At 50.0% G+C, this 18261-nt stretch overlaps 1 protein-coding gene across 6 annotated transcripts in view; it reads right to left on the bottom strand.

The window, feature by feature from the left end:
- Positions 1-1366: 1366 nt before the first annotated feature.
- Positions 1367-18261, bottom strand: part of RBM33 (RNA binding motif protein 33) — a 114631-nt gene continuing 97736 nt past the window's right edge. For 2 of the 6 annotated variants that reach the window (XM_023744270.1, XM_023744272.1), the window contains exons 15-18: positions 13528-13737; positions 12262-12450; positions 4323-4411; positions 1367-4018 (exon numbers count right to left, since the gene is read on the bottom strand). In XM_023744270.1, the coding sequence (XP_023600038.1) occupies positions 3970-4018; positions 4323-4411; positions 12262-12450; positions 13528-13737 (537 nt within the window). In that variant the 3' untranslated portion in view covers positions 1367-3969. Of the gene's footprint in view, positions 4019-4322; positions 4412-12261; positions 12451-13527; positions 13738-18261 lie in introns of those variants that run through there. The other 4 variants (XM_023744271.1, XM_023744274.1, XR_002826309.1 and 1 more) reach the window with 3 other exon arrangements.

The raw sequence follows: 18261 nt of genomic DNA, 5'->3' as shown, positions 1-18261 counted from the left end.
CGTAACGATTGCCTCCGTAAGCGACACTCGCCTGCCACTAGTTTGTGTGATCCCCCCTAAAACCCGATGTCCGTATGGGGTTACATTTGAACTCTCCGCGCGTTTTTCTTAAATAGCACACCTTCCCCTGGCCGCTGCCCTTATCTTTGCACCGAATGAGTGCAGTGCCCTTCCCACCAATTTCTCCCACCTGATATGGGGGGGGGGGGGGGGAGGGGGGCCTACAAGCAGGGAGGGAGGGCCCTGGCAGCGCAGGAGCCCACCGCCATCCCAGCCATCTGCAAGGACGGCCGGCCGCATGGGGCGTTTTGGACAGCCGAGTGCTGCCTCTCAGGGCTCCACGCACACAGACCTCACTCCAAACCTAACTGTCCTCAACAGGGTCCCGTCAGTCCAATGGTCTACGAGCCCTCAAGCTTACCTTCGATTGAACAGAAATAAAACACAAAATAAACACAACAAAACAAAACAATGAAAGCCAAAACAGAAGACTTGATTAACTGCTCAAAATCAGCTCGATGAGCAGGTCTTACTCATCTACCCACAAGAGCCACCTGCCGTCCTGTGGGCAAAGCAGAAGGATCACCTAGTTCAAGATGGCTCTCCACCCGCCCTCCCACCGCCCGCGGGAGCGGCCAGCAGACACCTACCACACCATGCGCCCACCGCCCGCATGCTCCTAGACTGCACCGCCTGCTCCCGAGTGCATGTGTCAGGAGACAGGCCATGGTGACGTCTCATTACAGCAGCTTCCTTCTACAAAAGCGTCCTCTCCCACAGCTCCCCTTCCTCCTGCCCCTTCACCCCACACCTCCCCGGCTCCTCCCAGCAACAAAGTCCTCTGTTGGTAGAATTAAGCAAAATGCTGTATGAAAAAAAGACCCCAGGGTGCGGGATCTACACTGTCACAGTTCAGAGATGCTACAGAACCAAGCATGAACAATTGTTTCTCAGGACCTTTACCATCATGATGAGGGCGACCCAAATTAAAGTGCATATGATGAAGCCTGCTCCTCCCCCTCCCACCCCACCTCCCTGGGGCTGCGGCCACAGGCACCCACTTAGGATGCTGCCTATCCAGACACGGGACCCTCAACATTTCTTTTGGGAAGAAAAGACAAGATTTTTCCTTTAGAAGAATATCAGTATAAGGATTTAACAAATGTGGCCAGACCAACAGTAATGCAAGCTTATGCTCAGATAGGTAGTTAGGTGAACTTGTTACAGCACAAAACCAAAACAAGGTAATGCGAAAGGAAAGTAATGGCTCCACATCATCACCTACTGTATCTACCTTATGAGATATACTGATATTTACTGGCTTTAAGCTTCTTGAATTTGTGAACAAATAATACACAGGTCAGGATCAATGTATTGACTTACTCCCATCTTTATAAAAATCGGATATACACATGAACACGTCAACAATTATGGAACTGCATCCATTAAACTTTGATGAGACAACACAAAAGAACTAGCAAAGAGCTAAGGTGTTGCTGAATTGAAACATCTCCAATAACACTTCAGTTTAAAAGGTCCGTATTTACAGTGTGTTGGATGCATCTGCGTCTCATTTAAATGCATGATAAAGAAAGAACAGAGATAATGGTTGCAACAGATCTTCCAAGAGGGCTCAGCTCGGTGCCCTGTGAGAAGTGCACCACCAATGGGAAGAAATCACTCCCTAATGCTGCTGCTTTCCTTTCCTGCCGTTTCCTCCAAGGAAACTCAGCTTTGTCCCGGGGCCCGGCTGCACTGCAGAGTCCCCACCCAGGGGCCCCGTGTGGAGCATGCCCACCTGGGCTCTGGAAAAGGCCCACGCCCCCCTAGAGGACAGGGCATGGAGAAAAAGCATGCCCGGGTGTGCAGACAGCACAGACACATCCAGGCACCCACATCATCGCATGCCCTGAAGCAGCCGTGAGTCTGTCTGCAGCAGCTGTGGTGCCGGGCAGGTGGGCTCACCATCACTGATTGGAAAGAAGGACGCTACACACCCACGCTCCAGAGACCACATGCAGGGCTGTGGCCTCCAAGCCACCGCACACTCCGACTATTTCAGAAAGCGGCAAAAGTCTGTTCAACTTATCTTGTTGTGGCAGGAAGTCCTCGGTGACAGTCCACCAACTGTGAGCCTTCCCGCTGACAACACAGAGTAGGGAGTGGTCTGTAACTAGAGCTTCCGGCTACCTTGTCACTTTAATGCACTGCGCTACGGTTTCTATGTGAGCTCACCTGCAGCTGTGTGAGAGTGGGCAGCGAGCCCGCATCAGGCAGCTGCTGGGCATGGGCACTGACTCAGTCAGGGGCTCTCTGGAGCAGGGTGCCAGGTGCCCAGTGGGTGGTGCTCCCAGACCCTAGGCGTGCCTGTACTTTCCTGAGCTGACCTCTCCGGGGAGCGCCCTCAGCAGCACCCTCGTTTCCTAGGCTCACTCAGCACACCATGCCATCGGAGAATCAACACTACACAAGGTCCACAGGGTCTAGATACTCCCCTCCACTTCTGCTCACTTACTTTGAAAAAGTAAAATAAAACCTCAACTGTACAAACACGATGGTACAAGCCCCCACAACCTGGGTCAGCTCCCACGAGGAGGCCGAGTCTCGAGGAGCATCTCTGCACAGGCCTCCGGGCTCCCAATCTGGTCCCCGCTGGGCTAACCAGACAGTACGTGGCAACATGCTTCTATTTCTATTACTTCTATGGGTAACTCTGACGTGACGTCTTAGGTATAAAACACAGCTAAAAAGTCTAAGTGTGCCCCAGTGCCATTCGCTCAGTCAGGTCCACGTTAGAGTAACTGCTAGTGAACTCCTGCGTGAGCAGAAATGCAGTAAGGCACTTTTCCACGCTCACCCAGAATCAATTCTCCTAAGGTTGGTCTGTGGGGGCACGGCCCCACCTTAAGGAGCCCATGCACCCTCACTCATGGGTGACACACACACTTTGCTCTGGGTCTCACGGTCCCTGTGAGACAGCCTCCCTCACACCACACCGTGGAGAGTGGCGTGCTGGGGTCTATGTCGCCTTGCCCTTGGGTCTACTGAAGGGCAACACAGCACCACTCTAAGGCCTTATAAAAAAAAGATCATTCAAAGCAATGAGAGCCAGCTTCCCGAAGAACGCTGCATGCCACAGAGTCAGTGACATCTGCCGCTTTGGGCTGCATTTAAAGAGAAAAAAACCAACCAAGTCTATTCAAGCTTCAAGCTGTCCCTCCGCCCGGCAGGCCCATTGTGCACCCCACCAGACAGGGAGCTCCAGTGAGGGCCCCGGCCAGAGCAGCACCCCGGCTTCTCTGCCCCCAGGGAAGCGCAGTGGCGACCACCTGGTCCTCGCCCTATTTGAGAACTTAAAAACGGGTGGGGAGTCCCCTCAGGAACTCGGAATATGCAACTGGTGCATAGGAAGCAGAATCTGCCGCACCATGCCCCTGCCCCACCCGCCCTCACACCCTGCTTTCTGGGATAGGCAGCTGTCAATCACAATCACCCACATTTTCGCCTGTTTTTACAAGAACCAGTAGAGGGCTTTCTGAGAAGACACCTCTGGTCTAGCCTGCACTGAAGATAAGTGCAACCATTATCAAATATTCTTTGCTGTGGAAAGTACTTAGAATTTGTGCTGCTAATGTTCCTCCCTGAACCTAAGTCACGGTGAGCGATCGATCAGACGGTAAAATTACGAAGAACAGTGTCTACATGCATTGTAAGCACTTTGAAAACAAAAGAAAACAAAAACTGGAGTTCTCGGAAGTGGCCACAGAATTTGAAGCCATCAACACCGAACTCCAGCCTGCCATGTCCTGCAAGTTCAGCTCTCCCGGAACCAACACTGGGCAGCCCGGCGCTCTGGACAAGAGTTAGCAGACTGGACGGAGACCTCGCTGGCAGGTCCTGTGCCGGCAGCTTCCTTGAAGCAAGTCCACAGCTGTGTGTGCAGTGTAAGGTCGGCCTCCCTGCTAGAAATCACTCCACAATCAGGGCCACGTTTATGTGGGACAAATCTATCATGTGCCTGTGGAGATGGAAACAAACAGCCAAGGTTAAGTGAACTCTGAACACAGCAGGCGACTTATCGAAGCAGGAGGAAGCTAGAGGGGAATGTGGGCCCTGAGTGACAGAGAGCATTGGCATGAACACCAGGGACAAGCGTCCACATGGGAGGAGGCACTGTCCCCTGTGCATGAATATGCATCTATACAGTGACAGGTGCACACACAGCAGCATGCGAAGCAACAGCTCCGGTGACCGAGAGCACATCGCACAGGAGAGGTCCCCGCCCGCACCCACGTCACCAAAACCATGGCATCCACCGCTACCTGTGGAACTTCTGCTGAAATGCTAACGCATGGGCTGGCTCCTTAAACTTGGCTATGGCTTTCCGTTGCTGGGGAAGCATCTGTAAACTCTAGAGGAAGGAAACAAAGAAACATTTTAACATCATGCTTTCTATGGTTAAAAAAATATATATATGCAAACATTACATTTAATACAAAATGGAAGTTCAGGCTGATACTTGGATCACTAAAACAAACTAATTCTATTTCGTGGGAATTTTTCTTACCCATCTAGATAATATATCCAAAAACTCTGTTTCAGGAAGTCATTCCCCTGACCAGCACTTATAACCTCCAAGCCTGGCATTAAGACCTTGCATCATCTGACCACATCACTGCCCAATCTTCCCTCTAAACTTTCTCTGAGGCTTGGTGGCAAGTACCCTTGGAGAGTCACTTTCTGTTCTCAAGCATTCCCGTCAGGTGACTGTCCATGGAATCTAGATTTTGAAAATACTATGCTCCTCTTCTAGAAAAAAAATATTTCTAGATTTCCGGGGTTACTATCCTGTGTGTGAGTCACCAATGTGAAATGAAGGCATGAGCTTCGTTTCTACCATTTACCATGTAAGAGGATTCGTGTACATGTATCTAAGTGGTTTAAATCTCAGTTTGATGGAGGACTATGAGTCAAGACAGCATAAACTGCAAAGAAGTTCTTCAACCACAAGAATGATGGGCTCTCCAGTGGTCAACACCCGTCACGAGAACACTGCTACAGTCGCCTGCTGGCCGCTCCCCTTTATTTACACTGTGGTGCCCTTCCAATAAGACAAACCCTTATTTTCTAGACATGAGAATGAATTGTAGAAATTGTCATATTCAACCTACCGATAATATTAGTGATTTCTTTGGAAGGAGAGGAAAAACACGTTTCACTGAAAGGTGAAAGGCTTGTGATCACCGGTTTCCACGTTTTTATATAAACACAAATCACCCAGAACAGACCAAACCTTAAAATCTGTCTCGAGTCTCTACTGTTCACTCTGACTCCCCAACCCGCCCCCAAACAGCTTCCTGACATGCCACGCGGCTGCACTCACCAACCTTCCCCGAGGTACTGTCCGTTCTTTCCAGACAAGACGTCTTCCGACAGTTTCTGAGAATATGTAATTGCTCTGCTATTAATCACAAAACACGAGCTGAAGCGTTCCTCGAGTTGGCCCTTCCTGCGTTCACACTCAAGTCCCATCAGAGCCACGTGACTGCACTGCGTGGGACACGCCCCTAACCGCAGTGTGCACGCTGTTCAGAAGCCTGGCCTCCTCCCGCGAGGACCGTCCTCTTTCTGGGAGGAGCCTCTGTGTGCCCGTGCTGGACAGAGAATGAAATGTTGGGAAATGAAGCCGACTCTCTGCCCTGGCAGACCCATTCCATGCTTTCCCTCTGGCCAAGGATTCCTCACCTTCAGGGATGACCTAAAGCCAAAACGATACTAACTCTTTTAAACACAAGGGGAACTGCTTCAGAGCAGCCCCGTTTGGGCGATGGTGTGCGGCCCTCCCCCCACTTGACGGACCTGCAGCCCCCGGGGGCAGTCAGCCTCGCCCCAGGACATCTTTGCTCCTCCAGGCGGTGCTTCTCGTAGAAACGAGTAGGACCTTATTCTGGAAGTCTCCCTGTGCACGGCTCACTGGCACTCTTGCTGGTAAGGGGCAGGCAGAAGCAGCAACACTGTCCGGAGGGGTCGGAGCAGAAACACGGGAAGTTCGCTGCAGGGCCTCGGGCAGCCCCACCCCATGCCCACTGTCACAGAATCGACGGCACTATCCCACCTGCCAGGTCTCTGACACAGATGCTGCATGGCTCCTGAGTTCCAACGGGTCTCCTGAGCGTCTTCACGCCCATCCACGTCCACCACAGGGTGTTCCGTGTTCCCTGTCCCCCTCAGACTGATCCTTCAGACACAAGGGCTCCTCAGAGCTCTGCTTCCCACTGCCTCCTGAGAACCGCATGGCTTCCTGGCTTACTTACAACGCTTCCGAGACTCTCCATGGGGGCCTCCAGCTAACCTGTTGCCAGGAGAACTGCAGGTCCTGTGGCCACGCCCGGACCTTCTTTAAACCTGGTGGCAAGGGGTTTCCGGCAGCCAACGTCTGACCATCCTGCTGTCTGCTTTCCCAAATGTTCTGAATGCAAAATGACTCACTCTTTCACTGGAGATGCCAACATCTTCACGTCACCCACCAGCCCCCTTCCTGGCCAGTCAGACCCAGATGCAGTGGAGGTGTTCTCGTCGACCCATGTCCCCTCAGGGTTCAGATTCTCTGCGGTGACCCTGCCTTCCTGGCTGCTTGGGGGACTCCCATCTGGGTGGTGGAGATGCTGTCTGAGGCTGGCTAGCTGGTGTCCTGAAGCAACTGCAGGAGGACAGCCCTCGGACAGGACCTGCTGATGCAGGGGCACTAGTGGGAGGGGTACTTCTGCTTTGTCCTCCCTGCTTTCACACGCTTTGCCCCAGTGACACGGGCCTTTGTTTCTTTAGTTTCCCTCCCTGCCAGGTTATGCCAGGGAACAATGAGGCGCGGGTGTTGTTACCAGTCTTTTGTGACTTATGAGAGCCTGATGGAAACACCAAGACTCATGGAGGTGGAGTGCTCAGTCCAAAAGGCGCACACAAAGAAATGGCAAAACCGGGACTTCCACTGAAGCCTCATCTCAAAGCCCAACTCCAGCTGCTACCAGCTGCATCCTACCTCCCGGCTGCTCAGGAAAACTACAGCCACCAGCAGAGACACGGTAACGGGCACAGGCCAGGCACAGGCAGGCCACATCTAAGCCCTGGCCATTATTACGGTACAAGGGTTGCAGGGAACCTTAAGTGATCACCAACTCCACTCTTCTGAGGAAATGGCTCTTTTTATATACCATGGTGTTTCATCTACACTAATAAAAGGGAAACATGCAAACTGACCGTCCCTCCACTATGCCCACAAGCCAGTCAGGGTGAGTATGCAAAATAACCCAACAAAGATGGTGGCGGCCACGGAGCTGGAGCAGGAGGCTTTGGTTGCCCACGGCGACGGAGGAAGCCAAGCTTTCTCGCCCGCCCTGGCCTCCGCTCAAGGAGGGGCTGGGGGCCTGGGTCACCGGAGGTGGGGAGAGGGTCCCTACTGGGGGACTTGGCCAGCCTGCAAACAGCCATCAGCCCCTCATCCAGGCTGACCAGGCACCCCAGTGGGGACCCCCATCCTGAAGGGGCTGTGGCTAGCCTGAAAATGACCCTCAGCCCCTTACCCAGGCTGGCCACACCCCCATAGAGTAAGAGTCCCCACTGGGGGGCATGGCCAGCCTGCAAACAGCCATCATTGCCTCACCTAGGCTGGCCATGTCCCCATGGGGTGAGGGTCCCCGCTGGGGAGCATGGCCAGCTGCAAACAGCCCTCAGCCCCTCACCCAGGCAGGCCACGCCCACCCAGTGGGACCCTCATCCCATGGGGGTGTGGCTGGCCTGCAAACCACCACAGGCCCCTTGCCCAGGCTGCCCCACGCCCCAAGGGAACCCCCCACCCTGATCTGGGACACTCTTCAGGGCAAACCAGCCAGCCCCCACCTGTGCACCAGGCCTTTATACCAATAAAAGGATAATATGCTAATTAGACTGGGAGACCTTCCAGGAGACCTTCCGGACATTCTTCTGGACAAAGCCATGGTGGCAGGGCCGAGGTAGAGGCGTTTAGAGGCCAAGAGGGGAGGGCAGTTGGGGGTGAGCAGGCCATCAGTGGGGGTCAGTTGGGGGTGAGCAGGACTGCAGGGGGGGGCAGTTTGGAGTGAGTGGGGCAGTTGGGGGTGAGCAGGCCAGTGGGGAGGGAAGGTGGGGGCGAGCAGGCCAGCGTGGGGGGGGCAGTTGGGGGTGATCAAGCTGGCGGGGGGGTGGGGGGGCATTTGGGGGCAAGCAGGCCAGCAGGCAGAGTGGTTAGGGGTAATCAGGCAGGCAGGCAGGCAAGTGGTTAGGAGCCAGAAGTCCCGGATTGCGAGAGGGATGTCCGACTGCCAGTTTAGGCCTGATCCCTGTAAACCGGCAGTAGGATATCCTTCGAGGGATCCCAGATTGGAGAGGGTGCAGGCCAGGCTGAGAGACACCCGCCCCCCCTGCACGAATTTCATGCACCAGGCCACTAGTTCATTATAGAACAACAAATGTTTAACACAATTTTAGGCACAACACAGCAGACAGGGAAATAAAGATAATGAAGCGAAGGGGCCTAGGAGGCTGTGGCGCCCCTTCTCCCTGGTCCTGACAGCTGACCGGCTCGGTCTTCCAGACGGAGCAGGAGGGGGGCCAGTCCAGGAGGATGCATTCCTGCAGCCCCACCCACGGCCCCTGCATCGAGGAGGACTGCTGGGGACACCGCCTGGCTGATTCGCACTCGCCCTCTCATCTGAAATTCCGAAACTTGATACTTCTTGTGTCATTTCTCCCTTCTGGTTTGAATATTCTACAAAACCTATCATTTCTTCTTATTGTGTAAATAATGAGTCTATAGACAAATGTCTCTTCAACGGACTTTCTAGAGAGGCTTGTGAGTATGGTCTAAGGCAGTGGTCAGCAAACTGCGGCTCGGCAAACTGCGGCTCACGAGCCACATGTGGCTCTTTGGCCCCTTGAGTGTGGCTCTTCCACAAAATACCAGCTCTTCCACAAAAATACTGACTTCTGCAATGGGCCATGAAGTTTCAATCGCACTGTACATGCACGCCCGCACGTGGTATTTTGTGGAAGAGCCACACTCAAGGGGCCAAAGAGCCGCATGTGGCTCGTGAGCCGCGGTTTGCCGACCACGGGTCTAAGGGAAGAGCAAGGGGGTGCCTTGCTCCACAGTGGGTAAGCCTCTCAGATCCCACAGCTAAGCAGCAGATGATTACGCACTGCAGTGCAGTCTACAGACCTTGTCACATAGAAACCCACACCTGAAACCTATTATGATCATATAAACCAACTAGTGGCCTGGTGCACAGATTCGTGCACATTTGAAAGGAAATTAATTAGAAGAAATATTTTAATATTACTATTCGCCCTATCTCTATAATAGAAGTGTCAGAGATGAAAAAAAATTAACAAAATGTATATGAAAATAATATATAAATTGATTAATAAACAATAACAAGATATAACTAAGATATGATATAAAAACAACAAAAACATATAAAAAACATTGATAAAAACAATGACTGATAAATTGATTAAACTTATTCTAATATCTCCCAGTATACCACATTAAGAGAGTAAAAACACTTTCAGAGTGCTTGACTCATTTCCCATGTGATGAAGTATTTACAACTTTAACTTTAATATCACACGCTCTTCGAACTTGAGAGAAAGCAACATATAACTGACCATGTCCGAAAATAGGTTCAGGTAGGAATATTCCTACTCTGTCTAGAGTTTGTCCTTGTGATTTAGTAATAGTCACTGCAAATGCTGGCATCATGGGAAACTGTCTTCAAATTAATTTAAATGGGAGGCGGGGGACAAATATCACGCATGCGTTTATTTTTAAACTGCCAGTGCACATTATATGTACCGGGTTGTCGGTCGGACATACGGTCACTTAGCCTTTTATATATATAGATGTCATCCCAATAAACTTAATTAGAAAAGAAAAAAAGGGATGCATTGCAGACACCACCACCACCACCACTGCTATTACACCACATGGACTCCAGGTGGCGCCACAGCCCAACACTCACAGGCTTAGCTGGATCATCCCAGCAGGAGCCCTCTCAGCTCCATCCCTGCCAAGTCTATTTATATTTAAAACATAATTATAACAAGACATTGTTATAAATATCTTTTCAAAATTTATACTCATAATGTCATTCTAACACTGTTGTAGAAGCTTGTTCTATCAGTGTGCTTACGGACTTAGCGTCTTAGCATGTGTGGCTGCAGCACTTAAATAGCTACACCCTCACTCACAACCATCCCAGGAGCCAGACTGGTAAGAATGGAGAGCACTCGGCTCAGATCCAGGCGGGTGCAAAGGCTCTGGCAGAAGCTCTACACTTGCCACTCCTCAGGGACTTCCACAGGACATAGAGGACCCCGCCTTGTACTTTATTTTAAGGGTAAGTGATATAACTTAGAAAACTTCTTTCTTGTTTTCCTCTCTTTTTCTCATTAAACAATTCAACATTGTTTTTGCTCCACTTCAAGTGCCCTCATTCAAACTTTATTATTTATAATACAATGACCTCTAATCCTTCTTCAGAACAGAAAAAAAACATGGCAAATGGGAGGGAAAATAGATGATTTAAGAGATCTAGATCTCCAACATACAAAATTCAGTTTTCAGGACAGAAGACCAGTGCAATGCAGCCACTGGCCCTTCCTCCATCAGTGCCATGGACTAAGCACTGGCCACACAGACCCCAGTCTGGAAAATGGGCAGGAGAACTACCAAGGATGCACACTCCCCACCCACAGAGGGAGCAGGCACTGGGGACACTGGGGACACTGGGCTCACCGCTGACCTGTGATTTGGTCTGAGGGTCTCCGATTGGGATGACCACATTTGTGCACCTGAAAATAATCCTCGTGTCAGTTCTGTGCCTGCAAACTATCCCGATCACTATTAACTGTCAGGAAACAACTACCCCTATGCCCTGCCCACGCCACAGAAATTCACTCCTGAGAACAGAGGCCAAAGTTCTTGTCATTCACTTGTCTGGTTCACTTGTCATTACTACATACACATAAAACTAACCCTAACATCTCTCTCGGAACCCAAAAGTGAGGGGCGGTGGAAAGGTGTTTAGAAAGGTATTTGTTACTCTTCACTTTTAGGAATTCTCAATAGTACAGGGAGATTCCAAACACATCAAGAATGAATTACTTGTATCAACTCTAGCCTGAAATGTTTCCCATTCACTCCTGGAGCAGAGAGCACTGTGTTACTCAGAAACCTTCCCATCAGGCAGTGTGTCAGTGCTCTGTCTCAGGCAGGCCGCCTGGGGCCTGGAGCGAAAGCACTGTTCCACCTGGCAGGAAGGGCAGGAACGAAAGCGCTGCTCGAGGAAACCAGGTGAGCTGCCTCCTTGCTGGTTTACCGACAGGGTCTGGAAGCTGCAGAGACGGGGTCCTGTGGAAAACCTGGTCTACAGCGGACTGGAGACCCACCATTTGCTGCCAGCCCCATGGGGACCCTTAACCCCTAGAGTGCCGGGGAGTGCGATCGCGCTCCTCCTGTCTTTCGCCAAAAGTGCCGGGAGCGCTATCAAAGCTTTGAAATGGCGTCCAGTTCTAAGTCTGCTTTTATAAGTGATGATGATATTGTTAAATATGTCAATGTAGTAAAGGTTTCCTTAAGTTTTTGAATATGTAACTTCATTTACTTGCGATTCATAATTTTTTTCCTAAACTGCTGTAAAATCAGCAAAAATGCCTTGGCAATTTTAGCATAGTTCCTAGGATATTGGTTGGCACTCAAAGGGCTAAGCACTCAGAATTAGCCAGTTTTAAGAGACCAAAATACAGTCCACATTATTTCCTATTTGTAAAATCTCACCCAAGTCCTACAGCTGTTAATGTGAGAGGCTATTTCTGGAAATTAAGGTCAAGAAGGCTACTTTAAAATTTTTTAATTATTACAAATAAAACGTTTGTGACAGGGGAAAAAACTAAATATACCTGTGCATATGTGAACTTTAGGATAATCTGAGGATTTCAAAGTATCATCTGTTCAGTTGGAATAGTTATTCCATAAGTTTATATGTAAGCATGTGAAAATTCCCAACTAATTGAACTCTGGGGCAGAAGTTCTGACAGCAAGTGTGCACAGGAGATGTAACACCTGCATCCTCCTCCTCCTCCTCCAAAGCATTATTTTAACATGAAGTAACCAACACTTCATGATAAACCAGGAAGTGACTGAGTCATGGGCTGGACAACGGGCACAGGCGCAATGGAGCAGGTGCCCACCTGGATGGGTCCCACTGACATGAGCAGGCTCTTCAGCTGGGCGTCAGTGGTGGATGACGACAGGCCTTCGACAGACACAACGCAGGGCTGCGGCTTGCACTCCACCACCCGCAGGTTCTGCTTATTTGGCATCGGGCGCCCGCGGCCCATTGGCCCTGCTGCTCCCCGGCCTCTGCCATGCATGACGACCTGCCAACGACAGGAGGGACTGATCAATTCAAAAGCTTTTGTTTTTTGGCACAACTACTAAGATATATAAGTGAGCAAATAACTCAGAATCCGTTAAAATACACCACGAGCTATAGGATTTTCTATAGTTTTTGCTGTGCTCAGAAAAGAATTTAATATCTAAAGAGGACACCACCACCCACCAAACGTGAAAGACAAAGACAAGAGCTGATTTGGAGCCCAGCAGGGACGAGGCAGCACCTCTGTTCCCTCCGTGCTAGGGGTGAAGCAGCAGGCCCCCGGGATCCAGAAATGCATGTCAGCCACACACTTAGGGTTCAGGTTAGTCCTAACGGCCCCAGAGCCTGAGTTTCTCCCTCTGCCCTCCGTACTCCAGGCCAACTCTGCAGGGATGGTGCAACCCACCCACACAGGCACCACAAGCCACCACCTCACAGATCTAGCTCACGTGGTTAAGTACGCACGTGCACTGGCACCCTGAGAACTGAAAGGCCACTTCTGCCACAATGGTCCCCTGGGGGCTGCCCTTTACATTCACCTGCAGAGCTTTAAATCAAACCAAAAGCCCAAACCAAGGACAGAGGGCCTCTACCCTCACCTCCAAAATTATGACATCACTGGTCTAAGGTGGGGCCCAGACCTCAGAGTTTCTAAAGCTGTCCAGGGTTCAAAACACTGTTCTGGGACCTTTAAAGAAAGAGGACAGAGCTGATCTTTCTGGTCTGTTCTAACTAGGAAACAAGACAGAGCACCGGTGCCAAATGTTTCCTTGAAAACTGAACTCATCCAGCACAGGACATGCGTGAAAAGCAGCCAGAGTGGGTGGGACTAGCGGCACCAGACTTCCCAGGCTTCCTACCCAGACTTGGCTCCAGAATTGTGGGTAGAAAGGAGAGCATGCCAACTGGCCATCTCCAGGGCACAGCTGAGGGTAGCAGGAAACCACTGCACCCTGGGTGGTGGGTGCTGTCCCAAAGCTGAATCATTAAAAAGTCATGACAGGAAGCATGCAGGCACTCCTCCCCCTCAGACCATTCCAGCTTCACACTCGCAGCACTGGTGAGGACACAGCTGTACCTTCTTGGCGGGGTGAATCCCTTGGATGCTCTTGATGCCCGGAGGGCCTGCTGAGTACACATGGGTCCCGACTGGCAGGTGCTGGGGCTGCTGAAGGGCCCCCTTGGTCAGCGTCACCTTGCGGGCAGGCTGCTGTCTCACTTCTGGAGGCTGGGGAGGCCGCTGGGGCTGGCCGTCCGGGTGAAAAAAGCCATCGCTCTCTCCTCCCTGCTGAAAGGAACAAGGCAGCATACTGGTCAGTATCTGCACAGCCCGACATCCCTCCCCATCATCGGACACAAAACCACCAAATGCTAGAAAACCAAACCTGTTATTTTACTAGAGCCACTAGGACATTTTTTACTTGACAGTGTTTGGGTTTAAGTAACAGTTTTGAAATGAAAAACAGTAAGATCTTGGATTAGTATACCCACTCAAGAGGTCTGTAATTAAAGGAAAAGCTGTTTAGGTCAGTAAAATATTGCTTAACTTGAAAAATACTTCACACTCAACATGCATTTCCCATCTACATGAGTATTTGTGTTAGAATCTGAGAGTTTGCATAATCAATGATTTTAACTCTTAACTCCTATTTAAACTTAAGGGAAGCAGGCTACCATGCTCCCTCCTCCCCTGGTTGTGGTCATGAACCCTGGGCCATGTCCAGCCCTTCCCTCCTCGGACACAACACTGCACACGGACTCTGGGCACAGGGCTCCTCCTGTTGAGTCACAAGTGCCATTACCAACCAGAGTCGATGACTCAAAGGAGGAACTCCTGCATTCCATAGAGCTTTATAAGTATCAGAGACCTAACCTTTTTGCATTTTACTAATGTTCCCTCATTTCATGACCTAAAACACTGTTCATCAGTGAAGAAGTAAGCACACACTCAAGCTACACTGATAGTCATAACTCCACCAGGTAGCAAAGCCCCTGGCTGTGCCGATCGGCCACTTTTAGTGTGAAGTGTAGCATCTTCCCAGCAGGGAGCTGGTGACCAGGACGGAAAAGTGGATACAAGAAAGACAGACCTGGACCTGCTAAATTATGTCATCTTAACTGAAATGGATGCTTGAAGGTGAAAGTAGATTCAGACTTCTATGAGCACTACACTCTGCTCCGACATAAACAGAAACATACCGGTCAATGGCTAGTTAACCTTCCCCAATGCAGACTGCTCAGTTATGGAGTATTTCCAAGAGGAGCTTGGCAAATTAGCCCAGAAGCAGCCCGTATATTTTTCTGTCTCTTTCCCCTCTAAATGTATCTTTTGAAAACAGTTTAATGAAACAAAGGGAAGGAACAGGGGCTGGAGCAAGCCAAGAATAGGTAAAAAAAATGTTTGCAATAACTGCCCAAATGGGAACTAAGGAAAAATGAGATTAAAAAGTCACACAGTCTTCTGGCTATGGAAGCATGGAGAGAGCAGCAAAGCCTCCCCACCCCCAACTCGAAGCATATAACTGGGCAAAACAAGCATTCCAGGACTCGGAAGTGGAGGAGCAAGAGCAGTGGATACAGGGCTGTGAGATAGGAAATCCCAGAAGGCTGATTGAAATGTCAAGCAGCACCATCAGCGAAGTCGGTGGAGGAGATAGGAAACACGCACAGATCTGATGGCCTCTGATCTTGGTCCTGTTTGCAATAGTTGGTCAGCCGGAAATCTGAGAAACTGAGGAAATTCTGGCCATGAAAGATCTACTGAAGGCGTACGTAGGTCCTCCCCATGCAGCTGACAGAGCCTCAGGCAGCTAGCAGGAAGAGCCTGAGTGGGCTGCAAGTGCCCACTCTGACCACACAGATTACCTGCAAAGGGCCCCAGGAACCTGGACAAAATCTCTTCCTGACCTAATGACTGACCACTGAGCTATGCAATAGGGCCAACCCCTAGGAAACCAGGCTAATAAGAATAAAAAATAGACAAAAACTATTTTGAACTGAATAAAAATAAAAATACAACATCTCAAAATCTAGTGGTTATAACCGGCCAGCATGGCTCAGTGGGTGAGCGTCGACCCATGAACCAGGAGGTCATAGTTCAATTTCTTTTTTTTTTTTTAATATATTTTATTGATGTTTTACAGAGAGGAAGGGAGAGAGATAGAGAGTTAGAAACATCGATGAGAGAGAAACATCGATCAGCTGCCTCCTGCACATCTCCTACTGGGGATGTGCCCGCAACCCAGGTACATGCCCTTGACCGGAATCGAACCCGGGACCCTTCAGTCCGCAGGCCAATGCTCTATCCACTGAGCCAAACCGGTTTCGGCCATAGTTCAATTTCTAGTCAGGGCACATGCCTGGGTTGCAGGCTCAATCCCCAATAGGGGTTGTGCAGGAGGCAGCCAATCAATGATTCTCTCTCATGACTGATGTTTCTTTCTCTCCCTCTCCCTTCCTCTCTAAAATATGTGTGTGTGTGTGTGTGTGTGTGTGTGTGTGTGTGTGTGTGTATTTATGTATGTATATAAAGAGCCAGGGTCTGTAACGTCCAAAACGACCGAATGTACAACCGAACACTGGAAGTCAGTCCTGGGTCGTGCTAAGGGGGCTGCAGATCAGGACCTGAGAGAGGCCCGGAGAGAGAAGCAGGGTCTGATCCACAGCCTCTGTGGCAGCTGTTGATCAGCCCTTGCCTCTCTTTCTCTCCGGGCCTCGCCAGCAGCCGCGGGGGCTGCTGATCAGCCCCAGAGATAGGCCTGGAGACGCTGACTGGCATAGAAACCGACCAATCAGAACAAGATCTGGGTGAACTGCGAAAAGCCAATGGCTGCCTAGGAGGTGGAGCTTTTGACGCTGACTGGCATAGAAATCGACCAATCAGAACCTAATCTGGGTGAACTGCAAAGGCAGAACCTAAGGTGGGGGCTGAGGAGGGGTTTTAAGGGCAACAGCTGTTTGGTGTAAGGTGTAAGAAAGTGGCTCAATTTTTTAATGACTAGTTTGGCAGTACAGTGCATATGGCTGGCTATCAGTCCAGATATAGGGATTATGTATTTTTGTCTGCCAAGAGCATCTCCTCCTGCTGAAAAAGGCTTTTCCTCCCTATTTAAGCAATCCTATCCTATATAATCTATACCAGCCGTGGGCAAACTACGGCCCGCGGGCCGGATCCGGCCCATTTGAAATGAATAAAACTAGAAAAAAAAAAAAGACCGTACCCTTTTATGTAATGATGTTTACTTTGAATTTATATTAGTTCACACAAACACTCCATCCATGCTTTTGTTCCGGCCCTCCGGTCCAGTTTAAGAACCCATTGTGGCCCTCGAGTCAAAAAGTTTGCCCACCCCTGATCTATACAATAAAAGGGCAATATGCTAATTAGACCGGGTTGACTGGACATCTTCCGGACATCCAACTTCCTTCCGGACATAGCCATGGTGGTGGGGGCCGAGGCAGAGGCAATTAGGGGTGATCAGGCCAGCAGGGGAGGGCCGTTGGAGGCGAGATCAGGCCGGCAGGGGAGGGCATTTGGGGGCGAGATCAGGCCAGCAGGGGAGGGCAGTTAGGGGCGATCAAGCCGGCAGGGGAGAGCAGTTAGGGACGAGATCGGGCTGGCAGGGGAGGGCAGTTGGGGGCGATCAGGCAGGCAGAGGCAGTTAGGGGCAATGAGGCCAGCAGGGGAGAGCAGTTGGGGGCGAGGTCAGGCTGGCAGGGATCGGGCCTAAACTGGCAATCGGACATCCCAAGGGGTCCCCGATTGGGAGAGGGTGCAGGCTGGGCTGATGGAACCCCGCCCATGCACGAATTTCGTGCACCAGGCCACTAGTGTGTGTGTGTGTGTGTGTGTGTGTGTGTGTGTGTGTATAAATAAATATAAAATCTAGGGGATGCAACTAAAACAGTTATATCAGAAAGGAAAAGATACCTATAATCAATAACTTGAACTTTTATCTGAATAAACTAGAAAAATAAAAAGAAATCAAACCCACAACAGAAGAAAGGAAATAAGATCACAGTGAAAGGCAATGACAGAGTAAACAGAAAATCAATAGAGGAAAATCAAAGTTGGATTTCTGAGATCAACAAAATTGATCACCCTTTAAGCTGACCAAGAAAAAAATAAGAGAAAACACAAATGACTAAAATCAGGAACAGAAGAGGGATTATCAGAACGGGTACTACAGACGTTAAAAGGGGTGACATGAACAACTTTTTATCAACTAATTAGATAATTTCGATGAAATAAAGAAACTCCATAAAAGATGCAAGTTATCAAAAAGAGACCATTAAAAATCTGAGAAACGCCCTAGCTGGTTTGGCTCAGTTGGATACAGCATCGGCCTACGGACTGAAGGGCCCCGGGGTCCATTCCAGTGCCTGGGTTGCAGGCTCAATCCCCAGTAGGGAGTGTGCAGGAAGCAGCAGATCAATGATTCTCTCTCATCATTGATGTTTCTATCTCTCCCTCTCCCTTCCTCTCTGAAATCAATAAAAATATATATATTTTTAAAAAATCTGAGACAACCAACTCATTAAAAACTTCCCAGAAAAAAATGTCCAGGCCCCAATGAATTCAGTGATGAATTCTATCAACTATTTTTTAAAAAAGACCACTCTTTTAGAGAACAGAGAAGAGCCCCGCCCAGCAGGTCAGCCTGAGCACCGAAGGGTCACGGGTTCAATCCCCAGTCAAGGGCATGTACCTGGGTTGCAGATTCAATCCCCAAGCCTGGTCAGGGTGTGTCCACAGGCAACCAATTTGATGTGTCTCTCTAAATCCATGCTTCTCTTTCTCTCTCTCTCCCCC

This window comes from Myotis lucifugus, unplaced genomic scaffold, assembly GCF_000147115.1.
Source record: "Myotis lucifugus unplaced genomic scaffold, Myoluc2.0 scaffold_442, whole genome shotgun sequence".
Classification (NCBI taxonomy): domain Eukaryota; kingdom Metazoa; phylum Chordata; class Mammalia; order Chiroptera; family Vespertilionidae; genus Myotis; species Myotis lucifugus.
This window is presented reverse-complemented; position numbering and strand designations above follow the sequence as displayed.